The sequence below is a fragment of the Prionailurus viverrinus genome, chromosome C1 (genome assembly GCF_022837055.1).
Source record: "Prionailurus viverrinus isolate Anna chromosome C1, UM_Priviv_1.0, whole genome shotgun sequence".
In the NCBI taxonomy this organism is placed as follows: domain Eukaryota; kingdom Metazoa; phylum Chordata; class Mammalia; order Carnivora; family Felidae; genus Prionailurus; species Prionailurus viverrinus.
Window position 1 is genome coordinate 214,348,651 of NC_062568.1, and position 24,368 is coordinate 214,373,018.

At 62.8% G+C, this 24,368-nt stretch overlaps 3 protein-coding genes across 17 annotated transcripts in view; 2 read left to right on the forward strand and 1 right to left on the reverse strand.

The window, feature by feature from the left end:
* The window catches only part of CC1H1orf159 (chromosome C1 C1orf159 homolog), a 34,314-nt gene extending 28,325 nt beyond the window's left edge, over positions 1-5,989 (forward strand). For 3 of the 8 annotated variants that reach the window (XM_047872093.1, XM_047872091.1, XM_047872094.1), the window contains exon 10: positions 408-1,282. In XM_047872093.1, the coding sequence (XP_047728049.1) occupies positions 408-946 (539 nt within the window). In that variant the 3' untranslated portion in view covers positions 947-1,282. Of the gene's footprint in view, positions 1-407; positions 2,336-3,740; positions 3,813-5,859 lie in introns of those variants that run through there. The other 5 variants (XM_047872095.1, XM_047872097.1, XR_007154954.1 and 2 more) reach the window with 4 other exon arrangements.
* Positions 5,990-6,092: 103 nt separating this feature from the next.
* RNF223 (ring finger protein 223) lies at positions 6,093-8,990 on the forward strand. Its single transcript, XM_047872098.1, has 2 exons — positions 6,093-6,224; positions 7,674-8,990. Exon 2 carries the CDS (start codon positions 7,683-7,685, stop codon positions 8,442-8,444), a length of 762 nt encoding a protein of 253 aa, XP_047728054.1. The 5' UTR covers positions 6,093-6,224; positions 7,674-7,682; the 3' UTR covers positions 8,445-8,990.
* A 746-nt stretch (positions 8,991-9,736) lies between these two features.
* On the reverse strand, positions 9,737-22,132 carry LOC125174008 (tyrosine-protein phosphatase non-receptor type 11-like). 8 transcript variants are annotated; one of them, XM_047873716.1, is made up of 15 exons: positions 22,071-22,132; positions 16,289-16,411; positions 15,020-15,217; positions 14,209-14,395; positions 14,007-14,126; positions 13,684-13,797; positions 13,433-13,529; positions 13,098-13,177; positions 12,557-12,712; positions 12,206-12,337; positions 11,320-11,474; positions 11,148-11,215; positions 10,839-10,987; positions 10,638-10,729; positions 9,737-10,503 (listed from the first exon to the last, which is right to left on the reverse strand). In XM_047873716.1, exons 1-15 carry the CDS (start codon positions 22,082-22,084, stop codon positions 10,476-10,478), a joined length of 1,713 nt encoding a protein of 570 aa, XP_047729672.1. In that variant the 5' UTR covers positions 22,085-22,132; the 3' UTR covers positions 9,737-10,475. The 8 variants fall into 8 exon arrangements, with proteins under 8 accessions (XP_047729672.1, XP_047729671.1, XP_047729668.1 ...); XM_047873715.1 differs by having other exon boundaries at positions 13,684-13,812; XM_047873712.1 differs by having other exon boundaries at positions 10,839-11,215.
* Positions 22,133-24,368: the final 2,236 nt, after the last annotated feature.

Genomic DNA, 24,368 nt, shown 5'->3' on the forward strand with positions numbered 1-24,368 from the left:
CCAAGTCCCAGCTCTAGCTGGGTGGTAGGTGCAGGGAGCAGGCTGGCCCCTCCGGGTGGCTGGCACTTCAGTTTTACTGGGTCAGGTGTGCCCCACCTTGGATGATTCCGGGAGTCGGTACACATATGAACCCTGTTATAGATGACGCCATGACCACAGAGAGGTTAAGTGACTGGCCCGTGGTCACACAGCCACAGGCCATGCAGCAAGTCTCCTGGCCTTCCCAGTCTTGTTCTTACCTCTGTGCACAAGTCTGGAGTGGGGACAGGGTGGGTGTCCCTCTTCTTTGGGCACAAAGAAGTTACTTGGTCAAGGCTAGCTCCTCCCTGCCCCATACAACGCTTGTCTGTGATGTCTCTAAAGCAGTACCATCTACAGGCATCTTGAATGTAAGTTCCTTGCATTAGCACCCTGGGGCCGTCATAACAAATGCCCGCGAACTGCAACTGCGGGGCTTGAAGCGACAGAAATGCACTCCGTCCCAGCTCAGGAGGCCAGAGGTCAGAAATCAAGGTGGGGGTGGGGGCACTCCTTCCTGAGTCTCCAGGGGAGGGTCTGCCCTGCCTCCTCCGGCCTCTGGTGGCTCCAGACGTCCCTGGGCTCGTGGCCACACCACTCCAGCCTCTGTCCCCCATCTTCACGTGACTTCTCCTGGGTCTCCTCTCTCTGCCTCCCTCTTGTGAGGACGCTGGCCATCGGATTTAGGGCCCACCAGATAATCCAGGAGGATCTCATCTCAAGACCCTCAATCACATCCGCAAATACCCTTTTTCCAAGTAAGGTCACATCTGCAGGTTCTGGGGCTCCGGACATGGACACATTTGGGGGGACACCATCCAGTCCTATTGTGCCTCATGGGACCTGTTGGCCTCTGTGTTTCGGGAGAGCAAGGTGCTCGCCCAGGCCAAGGTGCTTGGGGTGCAGGGGCACCGAGTGTCCCAAATGAGCGGAGCGTTCGTCACAGAGTCTCCCCTCAGCTGCGGCCACTCCGCTCACAAGCTGGAGCTCAGTGGGATTCCCTCCCCCTCGGCTGCGGCCACACCCCACTCCTGTGAGCTGTGCTGAGAGCCGACACCGGGGGCCATTCCTCCCGTCCCAGGCCCCCCTCTGACCCTGCCCGTTTCTGACCCTGTTTCAGTGCGAAAGCCGCGCTATGTCAGACGCGAGCGGCCTTTGGACAGGGACACAGGCCCCACTGCCATCTCCTCGGTGGAGGCCCGGGTCAGCAACGTCTGACCCGGGGACCCACCCGCAACTCTGCACACCGCCTCGGAGAGAGCCCAATACACTGAGGGCAGGTCTGGACACGGCCCCTGGCTCAGCTTGACCGTCTCCCAGCGACAGATGCCTGGTTGGAACCCGCCCAGCTGCTGGAAGGTGCTTCTTCCCACCCCACAGCTGCTCAGTGTAATGGAGGGGGAGGCGCCCCTGAGGCGGGCTCCAGAGCGTGGCCATGTGGGGTCTGGGCCCCTCAGGAGAGACGAGGACTGCCGGGCTTCTCCGTGCTTGGCAAAGCCGGGAGCTCGGCCACCCTGCCTATCAGAGCCCACAGCGGGCAGACATCCCCCGCACCGCCAGGCCAGTCGGCCTCCTGGCCTCCCCGCCCGGACGGTGTCCGGCCCAGGGGAGGTGGGGCATGAGAACTGGCCCCTCCAAGGCTGAGGCGCCTACAGGGCCATCCTGTAGCCAAGAGCCCCGCCCCCTCACCCCGAGCCCCAAACCACAGATTTCCAGGAGCTGCAGAGGCGAGTTTCTTGGTTTGCTACTGACTTCTGTCAGTTTGAAGCAGCAAAGGCGGAGGGGCCCTGCTGTCCTCTCTGTCTCCTGCTCATCACCTGCTCCCCACACGGGGCCCACGTGCTGCAGGGACTTGTCCACCCAGGGACTGACCTGAAAGCTCTGGAGGCCAAGGCCAGGCCCCCTGAGGGACGTGTCCACCCAGGGTCACATTTACCTGTGACTGCTGCCTGGGTAGCCTGGTCTGGATGGACCTGTGGAGGGCCGTGCTGTCCCTGGCTGCTTGCACACAGAAAGGGGTTCCCGAGGAGAAAGGAGCGATTGTGGCTACCTCCCACGCACTGGGCTCGGCACTGTCCTTCCCAGATTCTCAGTCGAGAATGATGGCTCCTTCAGCACCTGGTCCACATCCCAGGGTCCCGACGCAGGGCCTGTGTGCTCAGCTGCTGTGCCCTTCTGCACCGTGACACGTGGCCCACGCGTCTACAGTTTATGGGTACGAGCTCGTTCGAGACTTGAACCCGCGACGGGCCCAGCACTGAGCGGGGCGCCGCAGCTCAAAATCAGTGTCAATAAACCATTCAGGGCTTTCCCCATCCTCACTGCGCCAAGGGTCCTCTGTTCCTCAGTAAGGGTGAGGCCCCGCCGTGGCCTGGCCCCACCTGCCCCACTGTGGGGGAGACCTAGGGGCGCCGAGAAAGCCAAGTCCCCCACGGCGGGCCCCCAGCCAGGCTGACGTGGACTCCTTCACTTCTCCAGGAATGGTGACCGGTCCCTGTGGGCACTGTTGTTCTTTCCTCTGTCCCCTTGGTGTGAGGAGAAGGGGACCCAGAAGGCGGTGGGGAGACCAGGCTCAGGGTCCCCCCCGCCCAGCTTCAGGGACCACGGGGAAGTGACGTGACACTCCACTGCCCATCTGTGCCGATCGGAGGCTGGGAGGCTGGGGCTGAGAGCCAGGGGAGAACGTGCAGGACCGTCCAGACTCCCTTGGTTTCTGTGGCCCCCGAGGGCGGCGGGGGGGGGGGGGGGCGGCCATCCCATCCTGTGGATCCTTGTGGGGAGGGAGGCAGACGTGCGAAGACACTTGCTCGTCCCCGTTCCCACATTTGCACCAAACCCTTGCTGCTAATCTGGGGACAAAACAGGAAATGAAGAGCCATGTTCAACCAGGACAGCAGGTACAGCCAGTCAGGCCCTGAAGGCCCAGGCTGGGCACAGATGCCCCCAACCCCACCTCCGGTGGCCTTCTCTATTTCCTCCACCCTAAGCTGCCAACTGGAAACCTGGGGCCATTCTAACATCTCCGAGTCCTCCCCCCACCCCCAGCCCCCAGCCCCAGCTTTGCCCCATCCCTGGCAGCAAAGGCAAGTCTGTATTTCACCCTGCAACCCCTCCGGCTCCTACACTCAGGATGACCTTCCCCTGACATTCAAGGCCTGGGTGGCTTGGCCTCTGTGGCCCTCAGCCACGCCAGCTGAGCCCCTGCCCCCAAGCCTGAGACCACAGATTTCCAGGAGCTGCAGAGGCAAGATTCTGCCACTGGAACCCCGGGGCCTGCGTGCCACTGTTCTCTAGGCCCCAGTGGGGAGTGTGGTCACTGGACCAGTTCCATGACCCTAATGGGCATTCAGGCTAGAAAGCTTGTGAGTGAGTGGGTGCCATAGGGTATGGGGGCACCTGAGCTGGGGGCGGGTTAGCTGGCAGAGTCAAGGCATCCCCAGTGGGGCCCTGAGCAGCCAATCCCATGTCCCTCCTGAGCTCCGGCCGCAGCCAGCCCTGCCCTGGATCCCAGCTCTCGTGTAAGAAGCCAAAACGAGGCCGATTTATGGGGTCATCGCTCAGGCCAAAGGCAGGTGGGGTACCTGTCACCTCCTGACCCCCCACCATGTCAATTGCTTTGGAGATCCCCCTCACCCTGGGAGGTGAGCGTGGTGTGGGCGGTGAGCAGTTGGCACGGTCCCCGGGTCATAGCTGGCAGCTCATTCATTCATTCGTTCACTCAGCACTAGGAGAATCACTGAAAGCCGGAAGAGGTCAGAGGCCAGCAAGAGGAAGCACTCCAGCAGCATTAGGAGGTGGGTGCACAGAGCAGGACCGAGTGGGGCGCAAGGAGGTAATGTGAGTGCAGAGGTCCTGGCCAGGAGCCTGGGCACAAGACCCCAGAAGGAGTTGGCCGCAGCATGATGGGGGAGGGCTGGCCGATTGACCTGAGGGGACCCGGTTCTCCATGCTGGGCATGAGAGGGACAGGACTGGCTGAGTCCACCGGACATCCTGGCAGGGTTTCCTCATGCCCACAGGGCAGTGCTGAGCCCATCCAGAGCCCAGGGCCCGTTCTCTGCCCATGTCAGAATCGCAGCCCGGATGTGTCCCAGAGTCTCTCCCGTATCACTGTCCCTAGCTGGTAGGGATGGGGCAGCAGAGCAGTTGACAGATCAGCCAACACTGGGCAGGTAGGGTTGGGGGGCTCAGCCCTCACACCCCCAGGCCACCTGGGCCCCAGGTGAGCCCTGAAGGGCCTCTTCGTGCAGCGGCCATTGTATGTGTCCTTGACAGCACTTGGGGTTTGAAGCCTGTTCTGTCCCAGTCCTGGGGGGGTGGGCCCATAGCCGAGGTGGCCCTTGGGGTACAGTCCTCCCTGCTCATCTGGCCAAGGACAACGTCTGTGTCCAGCCCAGGACTCCTAGGTGTCTGGGGAACCCCACATCTCAAAAGCCACAGATGGACAGGGGTGAGGTGCTCATTAGGGACCTTGTCTTCTCCTCAGCACAGCGAGTCCCAGGCCTGTGGGGTCACACACTGAAAGCCATGCTCCCTGCACATGTGTGTGTGTGCACCTGCACCCGAGGGACACATTTGTGCTCAGACACAGCCAGGTTGGCCTGTTGGCACACAGAGAGCGCGTGTGGCCCCGCATCCACGCAGCACAGCTGCCCGTCGCTGGGTGGAGTATGAGCAGGGGTGTGGGTACCAGCTGGGTCAGCCAGGTCCTGAGCTGCCGAGATCCCAGTGCCAGGGTCTGGACCCTGCTCCCGTGCAGTCAGGCCTGGCCGCCGCCCCAGATCGCACATTCCTCGGGTCTTCCCTTTGCCTCTGGGCACTGACTTGTCCACTGAGGAGCTCAAGTGATCTCAGAGCTTGAATATTCCCAGAAGCCCTCAGGAGGGTGTTCTCAGAGCAGAGAGACAGAGGGCACTTCCTGGAGGCAGCATGTGGCCCTGAGTCACGGTCCCCTTGGGAACCAGCACCCTGTCACGCAGACGCTGGGCCAGGCCCACACAGTAGCTCCCCACATTGAGCCCCCAGCCCTCTGAATTTCCACCCCCTCTCTGGGTCCCTACCCCCTGGCTGAGCTCCCCCTCCCCTGGCCAGCCAGCACACCTCTGTGTGTCAGAGCAGCTGCGACGTGGCCAGGAGGGGCACGAGCCGTACCACTGGCTGGGCCTCAGCCCCCCACGTCCTCCACCCGGGCCCCCAGGCCCTCCATTCAGCCCCCCTGCCTTAGCCCCAGGCCTTTGCATAGGCTGGCCCTGGGCTCTGCGAGGACCCCACACTGGCTGAAGCCATTATCCCTCCCCGCAGGAAGATCTCCAGGCCTCCTGGCTGTGTCCGGGCTTCCTTGTGCTCCAATATCCCTGCCCTTGTGTGTAACTGAGGGTGTCCCCAGCAGACACTCATCCAAAACAAGTCCTATGGCCAGTCTGATCCCTCACTTGTCCTTGCCCTGACTCCACCCCGGGGGTGCCCAGCCCCGACCTCTCGCCCCACTCCCTGGACCCAGAGCAGGAAGTTCCCTCGTGGGTGTGTACGTTGGGGTGGCACACGCATGTAAGTGGGCAGTGTGGATGAGGTGGGGGGTGATGAGCGAGGCTGAGATTGGGGGTGGGGGGCTCCTCGGAGAGGCCCTCCTGGGAGGCCCACCTAGTAGCTCAGGTGCACCAGGGCCTTAAACAGGGCTAGTGAGTGGATCGGTTTCTGGACCGGCTCCTCCAGTATCCCTGGGCCTGCTGCGTGGGGAGGTTTTACCCAGGCATCCGGCCCGACCATGGAGGCCTACGCCGACCCCCAGCCTCACCCCAGACTCTGATCTCTCACCTCTGACTTCCTGCCCGCCGCTGCCCAGCCTGCCAGGGTGAGGACAGGAGGCCAGCCAATCCCGGAGGCCCCAGGCCACGCCCCTGGCCTGCATGACCTCGAGTGTATAAATACACCTGCCAGGAGTCCACACCCAGAGAACTCACACCTGCTCAGACGGTGCTCTGCATCTGGAAGAGCACACACGCTCCCCCGAGCCCCACCTGCCTGGGATAGAGAAGAGGGCACGCTTGCCAGACCGGTGCCACCAGGACAGCTGCTGGCAGCCTCTTCCGTAGGGGGACGCCTGCCAGGTGGAGCACGGGCCGGCCCTGCTGGGCAGGAGGGCTCAGGGCCTGGCCGTGGCCCGGCCAAGAGGATCATGCCCAGCCCTTGCTGAACTCCGGCCACCAGGTAAGGCCAGCTCGGCTGGCACTCACGCCTCACTGGTACAGGCTCAGGGTGGGGTGCCTCTGAGGAGGGCCGGGACCTCAGTGCCAAGGAACTGATCATGTGGGGGCACGCTGGCCTGGAAGAGGTTAGCCCGCGGTCCCCTCCCAGACCATGCCGAGGCTGCTGCCGCCCCCAAAATGTGGTGACATTTCATGTTGCAATGCTGGGAGCACTCGTGACATCACGGTGACCTCACCATGATTCACGGTGGTCACGGTCATCACGCAGCAACACCCAAACCTTCAGGACACATCACCACAGAGTCATTCTGCTGGTCCACCTGGATTAACCAGCAAGTCAGGGTCAGGGGTCACGTTTGGGGGCGGGGGGGATTCCTTCTGAACTCCATGGGGTCTGTCCACTGTCCTCCTTGCCTTTCCTCCTCCAGGCAGGGCCCTGGGCAGCAGGCAGGTCACCTGAGTCCTCCCCGGTGAACAGAGGCCCGGTCTGCTATGGAAATGGGAGTCAGGAGGGTCAGGAGGGTGGCGGCCGTGTGCCTACGGGACCCTGCAGGGGGCCGGGTTATCCTGGAGGATGGCTGGGGCTCCTCCACCTCTGGCTCCCGGGCTGAGGTGCATTTCCAGGCCCCGAGGGCCAGCAGAAAGCCCTCGTCACCAGCCGGACATGCTGGCCCTACCGGTTCGGGCAAGGCTGGGAAACGAACCATCCTTAGGACGCCGGCCCCCACCCCTGTGCGGCCGGCCCTGCTTGACTTCCCGCAGCCTACCAGCTCATCCTGGAGCCTAGACCGAGTCCGGACTCTCACCCAGTTGGGCCTGGCACCCTGCCCTCACGCACCTGCCCGAAAACTGGATGTGTACCAACAAATCAGATCCCCGTGTTGGGATCCATGTTCAAACCCATTTCGTCTGACCCAGAGTCACACTCTTCCAGCGAGAGCCCAGGCCCTGCCGACCTCTTGGCCCGGTGACCCTGGCTGAGTCACTCCACCCTCTAAGGTGCCTTTTTTATACCGTGGCTCTTGTGTCACGTGACCTGGACCCAGTGTGGCAGAGCCCAGATGTCAATAGTAACGATTGTGGGCCATTGTCATCAACTTTATTTCTGCTCAGATGGCACAGCCAGGTAGGACAGGCCCCGTAGGTGGCGTCCGCTAAGCAGTCAGCACGATGCCCTTGCGCGCACGGACTCCGTGGCCAGGCCATCCGTGGGCCGGTCAGACCTGGAGCACCCCCACCCGCAGATGCTCACCCCTGACTCGGCATGTGGGGGAGGGCAGGATTACAACTTGAACAGGAAGACCTTGACTGGGGTACGGGGCCTTTCTAGAGTGAGCCTAGCAGAGATCTCTGGGGCCGGTGTGGGTGAGAGAGACACAGGGTGAAAAGCAGACTGTGCAGGGAAGGGGCAGCCTGTGGTCACTCACAGCGCACTCCGTTCGTCCCACAGCTCGGAGGCATGTCGTCAGGCCAGCAGGCGTGGCATACGGCCATGCTGGCCCCCGGTTGGACCAGCCCTGCAGCCACGGTGCCCGGGTCCCCCAGCTCAGCCAGCAGCCCCAGGTCCCCCAGCACCCCGAGCTCAGAGAAGGCGGCCTCCCCACTGGAATGCTCCATCTGCTTCTCGGGCTACGACAACCTCTTCAAGACGCCGAAGGAGCTCTCCTGCACACACGTCTTCTGCCTGGAGTGCCTGGCACGGCTGGCGGCCGCCCAGCCAACCGGCCAGCCCGGCAGCGAGGCCGTGCCCTGCCCGTTCTGCCGGCAGCCTACGGCTGTGCCTGCCGCCGGGGCCCCCGCGCTGCGCACCAGCCGCCGGCTGCAGGCCAGGATGCCGGTGCACCTGCGGCGGGAGGAGCCCGTGTGGCTGGAGGGCACGAAGCTGTGTTGCCGCCCACCGCCCGCCGCGCCGGGCCTTCCCGAGCCTGGCTTCGTGTGTGTGGACGTGGGCCTGAGCAAGCCTGCCCAGCCCGCCGCACCCATGCCCACTCCAGACCCCGCGCGCCACCGGGGCCGCCTGGCCCGCTGCTGGGCCCGCTGCAGGAACTGGAGGCGGGTGGCGCTGGTCACAGCCCTGCTGCTGGTGCTCTCCTGTGTGGTGCTCTGGCCCGTGCAGTGCGCGCTCAAGACTGGGAACTTGCACTGCCTTCCTCAGCCCTCCACGGCCACGGCCACGGCCACGGCCACCGCTTTCTCTTCTGGGCCCCTGGCTGACAACTAGGGTCAGCCACCCCTGCCCCAGCTGCCCGCGTGGGTCCCTTGCCCCCCGCTGGGTCACAGGTGCAGCAGCTCTTGGGAGTTGGCCCCCTGGAGGAGCCCCAACATCTCTGAGGACCCCATTTCCCATTCGACTCACCTTCCTTGCACTCTGTGGTGCTGGGTCCCGACAGCATGAATAAAAGGGTCCCCGAAGCCTCCAAGAATCACAGGCTCCCACGGATCCCAGAGCCCACCTTCCTCTTTCCCAGGGTGCAGATGGACACCGGGGCCCAGGAGAGACGGCCTTGGTCAGGTCCCTCCCTCTACGCGGTGAACCGCCTGCAGTGGGAGCCCTGGGCTGAGAAGGGAGGGGACTCGCCATCTTTATTTTCACATTTCACCCATGGCCCCTTCTCCAGGCAGGGCTGGCCCCTTCCATTGTGCGGGAAGCGGGGAGGGCGGGGGGCTGGCGACCAGGGGGACAGAGGGCAGCAACAAGAGGCCGGGTCCCCTGGTGCCCACCCCCCTCTCCTAAACTGTACATTTTTAAATAAATTATTTTGTATCCACATTTGGTAAGGGGTCCTCACCCTGTAAGCCCTCCTCCCTGCACCACCGAGCCTCTCCCTCCCAGAAGAGCCAGGTCTGCCTCTGCCTCAGAGAGCTTTAAGCCAAGCGGACACCCCCATTGGATTGAACTCCCAGCAGCCCCCAGGGCAGATAGACCCCAGGTTCTAGGGTGTCCAACTCCTGTTCCCTGGGCTGTGGATGGGTTGGCGCAGTCCTGCCCTTCCCCTAGAACTTTGAGGCTCCCCCAGGAAGATGGGGAGGGGCTGGAGCAGCTGGGCCAGAGTGGGGCGGGGCCCTGGCGTGGTTCAGAACCCCCCCACTATGGACACAGCAGGTGGCACCCCAAGAAGTCGTAGAACCCCAGGACTGAGCTCCTGGGAACCAAGGCCTAAGGGTGTACAGAAGCAGAAGTGACCCCCAGTGTGTCCCTGAAGATCTCTCACAGACCCTCCCTGGGCCCGGCCTGGCTGGTGAAGCCGCAAGGTGCGTTGGCTGGAGGGATGGGCGGGAGGCCGCCCGGACCCGCTCCTGCTGTCGGCCCCAGGAATCCCGCACCGCCAGTTTGCACGGTGAAGAGAGGCCAGGCTGGTTCCGGCTCGCCAGGCCTCAGACTCCTCACCCCTCGCCCCAAAGCCCAGGACTTCCTGTTCCAACCAGCGGGGTTTCTGGCCGGCCTGGGATAGGGAGGGTGCTCAGGGAGACCCTCGAGAAGCTGGGCCCCAGACCCCAACGAAGATGCGGAACTGAGAACGAGGCATTTTATTGAGGATCCCACAAAGCCACAGGGCCTTCCGAGATGGGAGGGTGTGGCCACAGACTACATGCGGGCGACATCACACCCGTCACACACACCAGTCCACACGTGAGACCCACGCCAGGCACGTGATGTCGCACACGCACTCACACGGGCATCTCGCACATTCCCTGATGAAGCATTTTCCACATGTAACCTGTGCTGTGGGTCGGGCTGAAGACCAGCTCTGAAGGGGGGTGGTTGGGGTACAGGGGAGCTAGGCACAAGGCCAACGGCTACAGTCCCGTCAAGCACAGACTGGCCACTTGCTCGTCGGTGACTCACGTCACACATACAGGCCGACACTCACACGTGGGGTCGCACTGGTCACTGTGCTGTGCGGGTGGTGACTGGTGGCCCCCCGGTGAGCGTCGAACCACCGCCCTGAAGCCCTGCTTCCCCCTCTTCCCTCACCTGGGAGCCCCAGAAAGGGCAGGGGCACTCGGGGCTCCCGACTGCCCCTCCCCATTTCTAGGCATCCAGGCCCAGGCCAGGGAGGGTCTGAGGGTTCCGGGACCCCTCCCCCAGCACTCAGGGACAAGCTCCGGGCTGTACAGTGCTGAGCACAGTCTTTTGAGGAGTGCGTCTTGCTGGCTCCCGCCTCCAGCCGCGGCTCCAGGTCCTGGGGGGTGGGGGTGGGGGGCGGCGCACGCGAAGACCGTCACCGCCGCCCGAGGCCCCGCAGGTTCTCTACAAGCCGCCGGGGCCCTCTGGGGTCCTGCGGGCGGAGAGAGGGTTCGGCAGGCGCAGGCGCGCGGGATCCCGTCCCCCCACGGCCTGCCCACTCCCGGAGACGACGCCGTCCCGCCCCCACCCCGGGCCCCGGGCCCGCGCCCTGACGGCCCCACTCACGCCGCCGGTGCCCGGGACGACGCGGGCCCAGGGCTGCGGCCCGGGTCTGCCGACGCGAGGCCCGCGTTCAGATGGTCGTGCTCTTCTGGCGGCTGGCGCGGGAGGGGGGGGATGTCGGGGTGAGGGTGGGGTGGGGGGACACCCGCCGGTCACCAGGGTGCGGTCGGCGCAGGCCCCGCCCCAGCCCGGCCCCGCCCCCACCTGCTCGCGCAGACGCAGCTGCTCGTCCTGGATGTACCGCTGCAGCGCCAGGTACACGAACTTGTACTGCGCCTCGGTCTGCACCATCCCCGAGCGCTGCCGTCGCACCAGCTGGATCGTCTTGGGCACATCGATGTCGCAGTCCAGACCTGGGCACGAGCGCGCTCAGGGCGGAACGGGGCGGGGGGGGGGGGGGGGGTTGCGGCGGCGTAGACGGGGGGCGGGGCCGGCGCCGGGGAGGCGGGGTAGCCGGGAGGAGAGGGCCCAGATAGGAGGGGCTGGCCTGCGGGAGGGGGCCGCGCGGCTCACCCTGCCTGCGGATGATGTCCACCAGGATGTCAATCACGATGATGGTGCCAGTGCGTCCGATGCCGGCGCTGTGGGGACGGACCAGGAGGCCTGGGAAGAGTTTAGGGGAGAAGGCCGCGGCCCCGCCTCGGGTTGCACCTGCGTTGCCCGCCCACCCCATCCCCGATCGCACCTGCAATGCACCACCATGGGTCCGGCCCCTGGCATGCTGCTCTGTGCCCTGTTCACTTGGTCCAGGAAGTCGAGGACGCTGGCCGGCTCGGCCGGGACCCCGTGGTCTGGCCAGCTGAAGTACTGGTAGTGCTTCACTGTGCGCGGTGGCTCCCCCTGGGCAGGGCGGGCTGGTGAGTGCCAGCCAGGCCAGAATGAGCAGTTCCCAGGTGGGGCCGGGCCACAGGGTCAGAGTGGCACTGCTGTGACCTCCGCACCCCCACGGCATGAGCTGGGAGGAGGCGGGGATTGCCATAAGGAGTGACCAGCAGGGTCAAGGCTGAGCAGAAAGGCTTGGGAGGGAAATAGGGAATTCAGGGCGTGGGGGCCCTCAGATGGCCCCAGGTGGCTCAGGCCCCTAGGGGAAGGAAGAGGGTGTGATGGGGTGAGGGAGCAAGTTTCAGGGACAACGACCTCCATTTGGGAAGAACCAAAGGGATGGTTAGACATAAGGGACGGGGTGGGCCATGGGAAGGGATCTGTGCCTGACACGAAAATAGGTACCACTGGCATATGAAGGGCACTGAACCTGCTCAGTTGGCGCAGGGAAAGACTGGGGAGGGCGAGGCGGTGTGGGTGTGAGGCCACCCTGGAGTCGGGCACCTGGGACCAGCGGCCTAAGGTTGAGATTGTGGCCTGCCTGTGAACGCTGCCCAGTAGAGCCCAGGCCAGGACTGTGCCCACTGGGTTGAGGGATATGAATACCCCCAAGGCCAATGGGCTTGGATGGAGCCACATGGGTGGGTGGGTTTTCTCTCCCAGCACAGGGCTCACCCCCAGCGCAGACCTGGGGACTTCCTGACCACTGTGACCCTGGCCCTGCATATCTTGTGGCCCTCTAGGCTCACCTGATCTGGCCGCCACACCTGCAGTTCCCGCACACAGTAGCCCTGGGCCTGGTACTCAGCCAAGTTGCAGACACACACACGGCCATGTTCTTGGCGGCCATGCAGCTCTGGCCAATATCGGAAACATTTGTTCTGGGAGGGAGGGTGCATTGCATCAGCTGTGCTGGAAGGCCACCTGCGCCCTTGCCCCTGTGCCCTGTGGGGACTCATGCATGCACATGCATCCGCAGGGGCTTTCCAGAGTCGTCCGCTGCTCCCCCCAGCTTCCCAAAGGCTGCAGGAGAAGAGAGGCTGGGCCAGCCACCACACGAACACGTGGTGGGGACAGGGCTGTCAAACCCAAGCTCATACCCGGCCTCGCTCCACCTCCCTTGTGGCCATGACAATGACACGTGTGTTCTCCTGGTGCACCATCGCCCAGAAGGCCGCCACTGTGGTCTGCAGACAGCCCTGGGTAGCGATGTATACCTTGCCCTGTCCATGGCCTGGCTTCTCTTCTGGATCACTCTGTAAGGGGATGGGGGCCAGGTGTCTGCAGTTTCCAGGATTTAAAGTGCCAGAGGACGATGCAAGTCTATGCAAACGATGTGCAAAGTAGCAGCAGGTGGCTCACACACAGCCCCTCCTGCCCTAGGTGAGGGAGGAGCTTAGGACCAATATTTAGTCCGGCCCACTCTGAGGACTCCTTGGAAACCACCACAGTCCCTCTCCAACAACGTCTACTGTCCTGTCAGGGTCCATGGGTCGTTCCTGGGCCCGCCAGAAAGAGCTCCAGGTTCCTAATAGGGGGATGGGGTGACTGGTGTGTCCACATGTGGCTCAAGATGTCTGTCGGATCCATGCAAGACTACGCACACGGCCGGCCACACACACCTGTCTCTCGCACACCCACCCTGATGTAGTTGGCGTTGATGTAGTTGGCTCCAGGCACGCTGTCGTCCACGTCATGCAGGGTGACACGAGTGGTATCAACTGGGAAGGGGAAGATACTGCTCGGGTCTCCGGGGGGTGGGGGGGATGGACCCACCTGCCTCCTTGCCCGCTGACCCCATGGTGAGCAGGAGGAGGGAGGAAGGAGCCCTGAACGTGCAAGAGGGAAAAAGTCACACCGGTGGTGGGAAGTGACATCCGGCCTCACCCTCCCCAGGGCCCCTCCTTGCCAGATGGGCCCCACATGGAGTGGATGGAGCTCTGGCCCCCAACGGAGCCCCCGCCCCTGGCCCTCACATGGAAGGATGTTCTTGTAGCGATTCTTGGCTTTGTTCTCCAGCCGCTGTCCCTCCTTCCGGGGATACAGGAGCTGGCATTCCTGCTGCTGCAGCATCTGGGGGGGGGGCGGGGGCAGAAGTTTCAGCCTGCTGCCCCACCCTCCCCCAGAGCCTTCAGTGACTGACCTACCTCCCCTCTGCTGGCCCTCACCCCAGCACCAAAGGACGGGAGTCCGTGGGAGAGCGGGCGGTGGGGAGAGGGGCGGGCACCTCAAACTCCTCCCAGAAGCCCTGCTTGGCCTTCTCGCCGGCGTCAGTGGCTCTGGTGAGCTCCTGTACTCGGCTCTCGATGCTTGCGGCATTGATCCTCGTGGCCTTGAGGGGCTGGCACGGAGAGGCCTGCGTCCAGGCTTAGCAGGGTCCAGCAGACCCCACAGCGCCCCCCAGGGGCGGCTGCTCCGGCCCCAGATTGGCCACCCTGCCCTCGGCACTGGCTAGCATCCTTTTTCCTGGGCACCACTGCCCCTGGGGCCCTCCCACCCCAGGGGTGCAGCTCGCTCCGGATCCTAAGGGTCATGTGCCTTGGGGCGTACCTGCTTGAGGTGCACCACGACCCCCGACTTCTCCACCATGGGGTTCTTCTTGTAGCATTCCACCAGGTCTCCGAGGGTGTCGAACCGTTCCCCACCTCCCACGTCATACGTGCCGTCTGGCTGTAGGGGCAGCGATGAGGGGCCCGGCCGCTGCCCGCCTCCAGAGTCACACCCCTACCTCACCCCTGCTGCCACCTCCCACCTGGAAGCGGATCATGATGTGTGTGACCCGCGGCCGGCGGTCTGCCTTGTCCGGCGGCTGCGTGAGCACCGACAGCACGAAGTCCCCGGGTTTGCTCCGACTCTCCCGCACCAGGAAGGTGCCCGGACGTCCTTTTTCCATCAGCAGCTGCTCGGCCTCCTGTCCAGACAGGTGCCCATGGTACCACCTGGCCCAGGTGGAGGTGGGAAGGGGTGCAGGTGAGACTGGAGGCCATGGCCTGGCCAGGTGAGGGGACACGGACCCACCTGCAGCCAGAAGGCTCCAAGCCAGGACACAGACACAGGGACAGACAGACCCACTCAGACTTCAAGGGCCCCGGCAGTACACCTGCCCTGCCCAGCTCTCTGACTCTCACCCTACCCAGGAGAAGGCAGGAGTCAAGACAGGTGGGCTCTGCGGGGCCCAGGGTGGCCACCAGGTGGCAGCCTGGTCCCCAGCAAGGAGGGGCAGGGCCACCTTCCCAGACCCGCTCCATGCCCCCTCCCTGGCAGATGCAGCCTCTTCAGGCCTCAGCAGGGCAGGCAGGGAAACTGAGGCTGGAGAAAACTGCCCACGTGAGTCACCAGCCAGAGGGAAGGTACAAGACTGGCTACAGGGCTCCTGCTGTACACTCCCACCCCTGCAGCGAGTGCCCAGAACCCCAGGGGACACTCCCTCAACTTTGCTGCAGCTGTGCCCAAGCCTGAGCCTGAGCCGTGGAGGGCAGAGGACACCCGGGGGCCGTGCCCAGCACACCCCGCGCCCCTCGGACACGCACACGTTCACAAACATGCAGATGCCTGCCGCTCACCGCTCAGATGTGGGGTCCCGGCAGCCCAGTGGGTGCCGGAGCTCGACGGGGGCCCCGCTACGCTCGCGGAGCAGCCCCCCGTGCTGGCCTGTGTGGTGCTGCACCAGCTCGGCCAGCGTCGCAAACTTCTCCCCTCCGTAGAGGCCATAGTAGTCGCCCGTGTTTTGGATCTTGATGTGTGTCACCTCATCATGGCGCCTGGAAGGGTGGGCGCACCAATCACTGCTGTGGGGGGGGGGTCTGTCCCCACAACCCCCTTCTTCCCATCACCGCCCTCAGTTTCCAGAACAGTCCCTGAGCTTTTCCAGCCCTGGCATCTCTGCCTGTGTGCTCTTCCTCCATCAGGAACAGCCAAGGACAGGCCCCTCCGTGTCCAGCTAGGGTGGGGGCCCCACCATAGGGGGCGGACACCCCACCCCCGCTGCCTCCTCCCCACCGTGCAGTCAGGACTGGGCTTGCAGACCATAGGCCTGATTCTCCTTCGGCCTGGAGGCAGATGCTAAAGCAGCCCTCCGCAAGGGGCTCTGCCTCACCCCAGACCACCTGCCTAGGGGCTCCAGCTGACTGGGGACAGGGCCCTCAAGATGGCTTCCCCAGGGTCACAGCATGTGATGCTATCAGGGAAGGGCCTGGAGGGAGAACCTTCGGTCCCTCCGAGGTGGAGGAAGTCCATCCTGAGGGCTGGCATCATGATGCCTGCTGCCTCAGTTTTAGCAGAGAAACTGGAAAGATCTAGAGGCCTCTGGAAGCCCCCCCCCCCCCCCAGCCCTGATCACCACTCTGCTGGTTGCAGCCCTTTCCCATTCCTCCTCCCTACGCAGTGGCCCTTTCATGGCCTCCAGCCAGACCCCCTGTGGGCAGCATTTGCGAGTATCCCCAGGACACGGGATCATAATCAGGGCCACCGAGGCCCCTGTCCAGCACGCCAGACACCTCGGAGGGCAGGAGGGAGGTCCTGACAACTCTCTACCTCACCAGGCCCTTCTAAATGACTCCCTCCTGCTCGGAAGCCATCTGGTCAGGAATGCCAGACTTCCACCCACCCCTTGCCAAACCGTTGGCTCCCACCCCCCCGACAAGACCCGGATTCTTGGATGTCCAGCCCCCAGCAGGGATCCTTACTGCCCAGGATGATGCCCAACACCCCTCTGGGAAGAGAGGGAGACTGATCCCCACCTGTCCCCCAGCTGAGGGTGTTCAGACGGCTGAGGCTCCTGGAGCCTCAGGCCCGTTCACACCTGGCCGTAGCACCCACCCACCTTCACCCACCTGACAGACAGTGTGAAGGCCCCTGGGCAGCTCTTGCTGGGTCTTGCCAGGAAGCTCCCGTGCTGGCCCCTGGACAGGAGCAGCCTCTCTGCTTCAACTCCACTGATGTTGGGGTGAAACCACCTGGCACGAGGACCACAAGTTGGTGATCCCAGACAGCTGGGGTGACACTAACACTCCGGCCCCCTCCCCCGCCCCCCAAAATCCCGGCCCACATCCAACCTCCACCCATGGTGCCTGTTTTGGCCCCCCTGCGCGAAACCCGCATGGGTAATGACCACAGGGCCTGAGGCCTGTGTGGAAGGAGGTGGGGCTATGGGGTCCTAGGGACACAACTGGGCAGACCCCTGCAGCTGGGGCGGGGTGGAACAGACACCCTCCAGCACCTGCACACAGCTACCATTAGGAGCCTCGCCTCAAACTCTGTGTCTGGTCCCTCCGGCCTTGCCAGGGCATCCCAGCTAGGCCAAAGGCACTCGGGTGCTCCAGTGTCACCCAGGGCTTCCTTCCTGCCCTCAGAGCCCATCGACAGACCCTGTTCGCTCCACCCCTTCCGGTGTGGTGTTGGCTACCACCTTCTCCCAAGGGGCACCGGCCGCAGCCCCAGGAACCGCGCCATAATGTGTTAGTCGCTTAGTCAGCCCTCCCAGCCACCCTTGTCCCCCGCCCCAGAACAAAAGCACAGCCTACAGGCTCAGGCCTACCTTCTGCCCCGACCCCTCTCCCAGCCCTAGCTCCTCACTCACGTGAGGTCATTGACCACAGGGCCTTTATACTAGCTGTTCTCTGCTCCCTTGGCCCACATCCATATGGCTGAGGACTCCTCTCACTTCTCCTCCTTTATTTTATTCTGCTTTACCTTTCTTCATAGTTTTTGTCACCTTCTGACACATGATATATTTATTGGTTTACTGTCTATCTCCCACTTAAGGATTTAAGCTCCAAAGGGCAGAAACGGTTCTGTGCCGTGCTGTATCCCAGGGGCGAAAACAGTGCCTGGGTATTAGTGACTGTACTTGAATTAAGAAGTGAATGAATACGTGGGGCGCCTGGGTGGCTCGGTCGGTTGAGCGTCTGACTTCGGCTCAAGTCACGATCTCATGGTTCGGTTCATGAGTTCGAGCCCTGCGTCGGGCTCTGTGCCGACAGCTCAGAACCTGGAGGCTGTTTCGGATTCTGTGTCTCCCTCTCTCTGCCCCTCCACTCGTGCTCGGTCTCTCAAAAACGTTTTAAAAAATTAAAAAAAAAAGAAGTGAATGAATACGTAAATGGATGGTGGGGGCATGGGTGGATGGATGGGCTTCACTTGAGAGAAGGGCCTGGGCAGCTGCGGGTCAGGTCAGGAGCTGTGTTCCTTCTGCCAACCGTGGGGCCCGATACAGACTGAGGCAGGTGTTGGTAGAGGACTAGAGGTGAGGGCGGAGTGTAGGCTGAGAGGGACCCCGCCTCTGCCCCCCGCCCTGCCTCCCGGGACTGTCCTCCTTCGCAGCCTCTGCCATGAAGTGGGGGACAGGCCAGGAGGGCCCTCGCTCAGGGCTGTGCATAAGCCCATGTCCAGGGTCAGAGCTGCTGTGTTCTTTGCCCTCATAGCTTTTGCTTCCCTGTTACGGCAGGAATTTCGGGCCCAGGTTTAGATCTGATCCAACGATAGGAGCAACGATGGGCCTGCCCCGTGGAGGCTTTTCTACAATGGAAATTAGACCAGGTGTCTAAAGCTGCAGGACCCTTCTCCTCCGGGCTCTTCTCGCCCGTCAGGCTTCCTTTCACTCCTGCCTTCAGGGCCTGTCCTGACGCCTCCAAGGAGCTGTCTGTGTGCACAGTTTGCACGGGCGTGCCCAGCACAGCAGCCTACGGCCCGCTGAAATGTGAATGTAAATGAATGAGGGTTCAGCGAAGTCAAGACCTGGTTCCTCAGCCACACGGCCACATTTCACTGCTGGGGGCCACGTGTGGCTCCAGGGACCATTGACAGTGGTAGGAGATACTTCCCTTGCTCGGCGCTGCTCTCCACTGTCCGCCCTCGCCTGAGTCCTCGCAGACCTGTTTGCCCTCCGGCCCTACTGAGACCTCAGCACTGAGGGTGCCCATCGGGCTCGGGGACCTGTGGTCGGGCCTCGGGCCTCAGCAGCATTTGACTGACACGGGCACCCTGCCTCCTTCTAGAAACATGTTCTCCGCTCCCCCCTGGTTTTCTGCCTCACCTGGCCAGGACCCCTTGCTGGGCCCTCCTCTTTGACCTGTCCATGTCAGAGCTCCCCACCTGTGCCCTGCGTGTGCCTACGCACCCGTGCGCCCTCTACACCTCCAGCCCCACCTGGGCGCATAGGCACTTCTCCCCTCGGCATCTCTACTTGGAAGCGTAGCAACATTTCTGTCTTAACGTGCAAAGCTGAAAACTCCTGGCCATGCCCACAAGCCCCTGTTCTTCTACATGGTCCTCACTCAGCGAAGGGAGCCGCCACCCCTCACAGCTCTGGTCACCAACCCGAGCCCCTCTGTGCTCTCTTCCCCAGAGCCCTCTTGTCCTACCTTCCAAACGCTCCCAGAGCCAACCGCCCCTGCTGGGCACGGCTCGCCTTCTCTGCGTTTCGCTGCAGCCCCACCGCTGTCCTCCCTTCTACACAGGACATCTGTTAACAGCCCACGGGCACCTCCACCCACACTTTCGTGTCAGCCTTGTCTTCACTGAGGGCAGGCTCAGTTCTGACCTTGATGGCTCCCCAGGGTCCACGTGTTGGCTCCGAGAGGCCTGGGAGCTCAGGTGGCCTGCCTGGGGCCACCCAGCCTGAGCGACTCTCCGGTCTTCACTCTCCCTGGGGGGTGGGGGTTACCGCTGTCCGGGCGCTTCCTGAGCACATTCTGAGCGTAGCGTTTTGAGTTCTCCCTGACGTGGGTTTGTAGGGGAGCCAGACCTGGGGGCAATTTTTGGCCAAGCGGCCCAGCAGGTGAGGCTGCCAGGGAAGGCCTCCTAGAAGAGGAGATGCCACATGGCGACCTCCAGAGCCCATCACAGGAGAGTGGGCGAGGCCACCAGGAAGAGGGCAATGGCTTTGTGCTGTCGCTGGACCCGTGATGAGATACTGTGGAGGCGGGGGGGACCCGAACCCAGGAGAAAGCTTCCAACCACCCCTCCACCCTGGGCCACCTACTCTGCCGAACCACATCCTGTGCCCAGATGCCCCCTCCCCCTGGCCACAGCAGCCTCAGATTCCAGTCCAAGGTGGGCAATGCCCAGAGCGTGGGGACAGGGGTGGAGGGTGGAGGCCCAGAGTCAAAGCCACAGAGAGGGGTGCAGGGTACCTTGTTGTCCTTCCAGGGACTCTCAGTCATACTTTCCACTGCCCTCTCCTCCCCACAAACTGCCGCTGGGTATATCAGGTGGAAATCTCCAGGGGTGGGGCGTCCTGAGAGGTCGCGGCCACTCACACCACCGCCCTCCAGAATCCCAGGCCGAGGCAGGGCCTCACATCCCCCCAACCAAGCCTCGAGGTGGAGCTGACGCCCGGGAGGCCAGGAGGCTTGCTGCCCCTGGCTGAGGGGGAGGGGGAGGTGGGGAGGCTACAGGTCCCCACCTCCGAGTCCCATACCCTCTCTGTGCCAGGGCCCAGGGTCACCTCTGTGCCAAAGCGCTCCCTGCTCTGTGATGGGTCAGTGACTCAGCTCTGCCCTGGTGACATGTCCTTGCAGGCCCAGGGAAGGGGGGCAAGCAGGGTGAGCAAGGCATACTGGGCCCCCAACAGGTCTAATGGCTCGGACTCCTCAAGCCCAGCTGAGCCCCGTCGGTGCTCTGGAGCCCAGGGACAGCCCGTGTCACCCAACGGATCAGCCTGAACCCAGACAGGGCACTGGCTGGTCTGGCTCCCTGTGTGGCCTTGCTCCAACCTCGGAACCCTGGAAGGCACACAAACAGCCCGTCAACACGCCTACACACACGATACAGTGGCTGGACACTCCTGCAGGGCAGATGCTGTTGTGACGGTGGGGAATACACAGGCCAGTGGAGAAGGATTCTGGGTTAGAATTGCAGGCCTCAGGACCCCAGAGCACAGCCAATAATCCTTCTCCTTCTCCCTGCTCCCAGCGCCCCATCTGCAGACCCTGACCCTTCTGGTCCAAGAGGAAACTGAACCAAGGTCCACCCTGTCTATATAGAACTAAATTAACCAGAGATGCACCTTCTTCTCCAACTCCTGGAACAGAGGGTAAGCCTGAGGGGTGTAGCAGGCCCCCCACCCCACTGTAGGATCCAGCCCCCTCCCAGGCATCAGTACCAATGTACCTGCACCCAGTTCTGCCCCACAGCACTAGAGGCCCCTGAGTGAGCAGAGCTGACAGAGGTGCCCATTGGCTCACAAGCCAGAGGGTGACTGGAAGGGGACACGAGGTGGAGTTGGGCACAGGGGGATAGATCTTACATGGGTTTTATTCAGACCTGCCCAGGCCTGACAGGGGTGTGTAAGGGGCCCAGGGGCCAGAGGAGTGACAATCCAGATGGTCGCCACAGGGTGGGGCAGACAGGGGTTGGCAAGGGCGGGCAGAGCCCTACTCGGGGCTTTCCCAGGCTGGAGCAAGGTTACAGGCATGTGACACAGACGGGGCCTTCTCTGAGCACCAGAACTTGCCTGGAGAACAATTAAGAGTGAGGCTGAGGTGAGTCTGAGAGGTCATTCCAACCAGACCTCAAAACCTCCTCCTCCCTCAATTTGGGCTATTATCACAGAGCTTTGGAGCTGACAAGTTCCGATTTCCACTACTCCTGAGCCTATGACCTTGATGGAGGCCTCTGTGCCTGGCTGCTTTCTAACCACATCCCTCATAGGGATCCCGGGACCCTCATCACTGAGGCACTGCTTGTGGGAGCTGTGGGGAGGCAGTGGCGTCCGCCTTGGGCTAAGGATCTTGCTCAGGCAGAGAGATACCCTTGGACCCTGAAGCCCAGACCTTGTCCAGCCCCTCATTGATCTAGGGAGTCACGCAGCGTCCTAGCACGACCCCTCCTGTGACCTCTGGCCTCATCCAGCCCCTAGTGATATGTGTTTCACACCTGTATGACTCCCCACTCACATCCACATGCACGCTAGAGTCTGAGCTCACATGCGTGTGCGCACACATCCAGATAGCAGGGATCCGGCAGAAAGGGCAGGAAGTGCCCAGTTCCTGTCACATTTCCCATTTTCCCTCTCCACGGAGGCAGGAAGCTGGCTTGACCTGCGGCCGCTTAGGCTCTCGAATCCCTTCTGCGAAGGTTGCCCCCTAAACCCGGCCCCAGGAGGGTCTAGAGCAAAGACGAGCCTGTCCAGGGGGAGCTGGTCCTTACAGTGAGGCAGGGTCAAGGGACCGAGTCTAGAGCAGGGGAAACTAGACCCTGCAGGACCCCTCAGTGCTACTGCCCTGGGTTTCAGGCCCGGGGAAGGAAGAGGTAGCCCCCACCTGGCAGAAAACAGCTCCAATGGCCCAAACAGAGTCAGGAGCTGGGCAGGGTCTACACCTGCCGCCCATTCTAGGCTCCAACGACTGTTACCCACCACCTGCAGGGCATCCTCTGTTCCCTAGAGTTAGGGTACCTCTGACCTTCACCCAGGCGCAGCCCCTCACCTCCCATTAAGAAAGAGTCCTTTCATTTGCCTGGGTGAGGCCCAGCCTCAAGGGCCTGGCAGTGGAGAGAGGCTGCGCCAGGAGGTCAGGCCTGGGGACATGTCACCGCTAACCCGTCGGTGCCCGTCGGACCCGAAGCACATCTCCAGGGGTCGCGGCGTCAAGCCACCTAGCGGCCCTGGCTCACCTGCGCGAGGTCATGTCTGCTCCACGCTGGGCGGGCGCTTGGCGGGTCCAGGCGGCCGCGCCCTCGGGCCTCTTCAAGAAGGCCCCGCCCCCAGGAGCCCCGCCCACGCTGAGCCCCGCCCACTCGGAGCCCAGTCCCTGAGCTTCCTTAAAGGCGCCACGCCCACACGTCTCTCCGCGCTTGGGAGAAGTTGGGATAAAAGCAAAAGTTTTCGACGGCGCCCAACTTCAGAACCAGGGGATTCACGCGGGAGTCCCGGGCTCGGAGGACGAGGGAGCCGGGCGGCAGGGGTCCGGGTGGCCCCCAGCCTGGCCAGCCGCCTCCGCCGCTCTGCGACAAGCGGATCAGTCCCGGCCCCCGCGTGTCCCAGAACCCGCAGACCTTTCCTGCCTTGCCTCCTTAATGGGGGGGAGGGGGGATGTGCTCCCCTCATGGGGAGTGGGGGTTGGGGACTCGGAGCCAGAGGAGGAGACCCCTGAAGTGTCGAGGTGGAGGACGGGTTACTGGATCCACTGTGATAACCGCATCTTCCTCTAACCCCTCCTACCTAACGGGGCTTCCCTCGCCCCCCTCCACCTCTGCCACTCACACCGGACAGTCTCCGCACGTCCTAAGTGATGCTGACACCCCCTTCACCTCAGAGCCTTTGCTTCTGCTACAGCTGCCCCCTGTCTGCTTGTTTCTTGCCCCCACTGGCCAAACCACCTTTCATAAGCCTCTCGCGGGGGAGCACCACCCTAATTTATCTGGGCTCTCAACCTTGAGATTCCCTCGTTCGGAATTTTGGGGCCCTCTCCTGTTCAACTCCCCTCTGCCACCTTTTCAGGAGTGGTACACCAAGGCATGGAAACTTCTGCAGCTTCCAACCCCTGTTCCTAGATCCCTACGCACCAAGGTGGAGAGCAGGTCAGCTCTGGCTACCATGCTTCCTCTCCCACTCACCCAGGTCACCTCACCTGGCCACCTGCGGGTCCTGACCCTCAGCAGCAGTTACCCTGAGAGCCCCCTCCTTCTGGAAGCATCGGCTCCCAGACACTCTTGGTCTTCCCGGCCTCACCGGCCCACCTTCTCCTTAACCTCCTGGTGTGAGGTCCTCTTCTCCCCTCACTCGACGCCCAGAGCAGTCCACCTGCTCCCTTATGTGCTGGACTTCAGTTCAGCACCCCTCCCACCTGGTACTACATGGCTTCCTGGGCTCCATTCAGGTGGCTCTCAGCTCCTCAAGCCCGGCCCCTCCACATGCAATCAGGGTGGTGCCCACCCAGGCGCCCTAGGGCCTCCATCAGTGTCCCCTGCCCAGCCCAGCCCAGGCCTATCCACTCTTCTCCCAAATCCCTCTCTTCTCTTTTTTAGAGAGAGTGCGAGAGCGAGAGCATGCGTGCATGTGTGGGGGAAGGGCAGCGGAAGAGAGAAAGAATTTCAAGCAGGCTCCGCGCTGTCAGGACAGAGCCCAATGTGGGACTCGATCCCACGACCCTGGGATCATGACCTGAGCTGGAATCAAGAGTCAGATGCTTGGGGGCACCTGTGTGGCTCAGCTAGTTAAGCGTCCAACTCTTGGTTATGGCTCAGGTCATGATCTCACAGTTTGTGAGTTCGAGCCCCTCGGCGGGCTCCAGCAGGACAGTGTGGAGCCTGCTTGAGATTCTCTCTCTGTCTCCCTCTCTCTGCCCCTCCCCCCCCACTCTTTCTCTCTCTCAAAAAAAGTTAAGAAGAGTCAGATACTCAACCAACTGAGCTACCCAGGTGCCTCACCCCTCTGCTTTTTATTAGTACTTGGGACCCAGCACTCTCTCACACATCAGGAGGCCTTCTCACGAAGTCCGAGCAACGCCGGCTCAAACCCCCCCAAGATCTGTCCTGTCCATCTTCGCCTGTTCCTACCAGCTTGGCTGTCGGCCTCACGGTCCTGCATGTGTGGCCTCCAGCTATTTGGGCTGGCCCTGCACTTTCTCTTTCCACCTCAGGCCTTTACACCCTTGCTCCAGCAACTTGCTCATCCTCAGGCCGGGGTCTGAGCACCAGGCCTCCTGGAACTTTCACGGAGCCCCAGGCTAGTCCCGCCCTCCCTTCCTCCATCTCACCTGCCAATCCCTCCCTAGCACTGGGGGTTTAGGGCTTCCCTCCCCTCCATCCCCAGTACCTGACAGGTGACCGGGTGATGGGAACACAGCATCTACTCCATACACGTCTCCTGAACAAAACAGTGAAAGAATAATGGATGAAAATGTGAATGCCCAAGGGCTAATAGGTCACCCGGGTCCTGTGTGTATGGGTATTTTTTTTCTTACATTCATT

Excerpts from the sequence above, each read along its gene's own strand:
- RNF223 (XM_047872098.1), top strand. The coding sequence starts at position 7,683 with ATGTCGTCAGGCCAGCAGGCGTGGCATACGGCCATGCTGGCCCCCGGT.
- LOC125174008 (XM_047873711.1), bottom strand. Across the intron at positions 14,396-15,019 it reads CGGGACCCCACATCTGAGCG|GTGGTACCATGGGCACCTGT; the intron begins GTGAGCGGCAGG and ends CACCTGGGCCAG. Across the intron at positions 11,475-12,205 it reads AGGTGTGGCGGCCAGATCAG|GGGGAGCCACCGCGCACAGT; the intron begins GTGAGCCTAGAG and ends CGCCCTGCCCAG.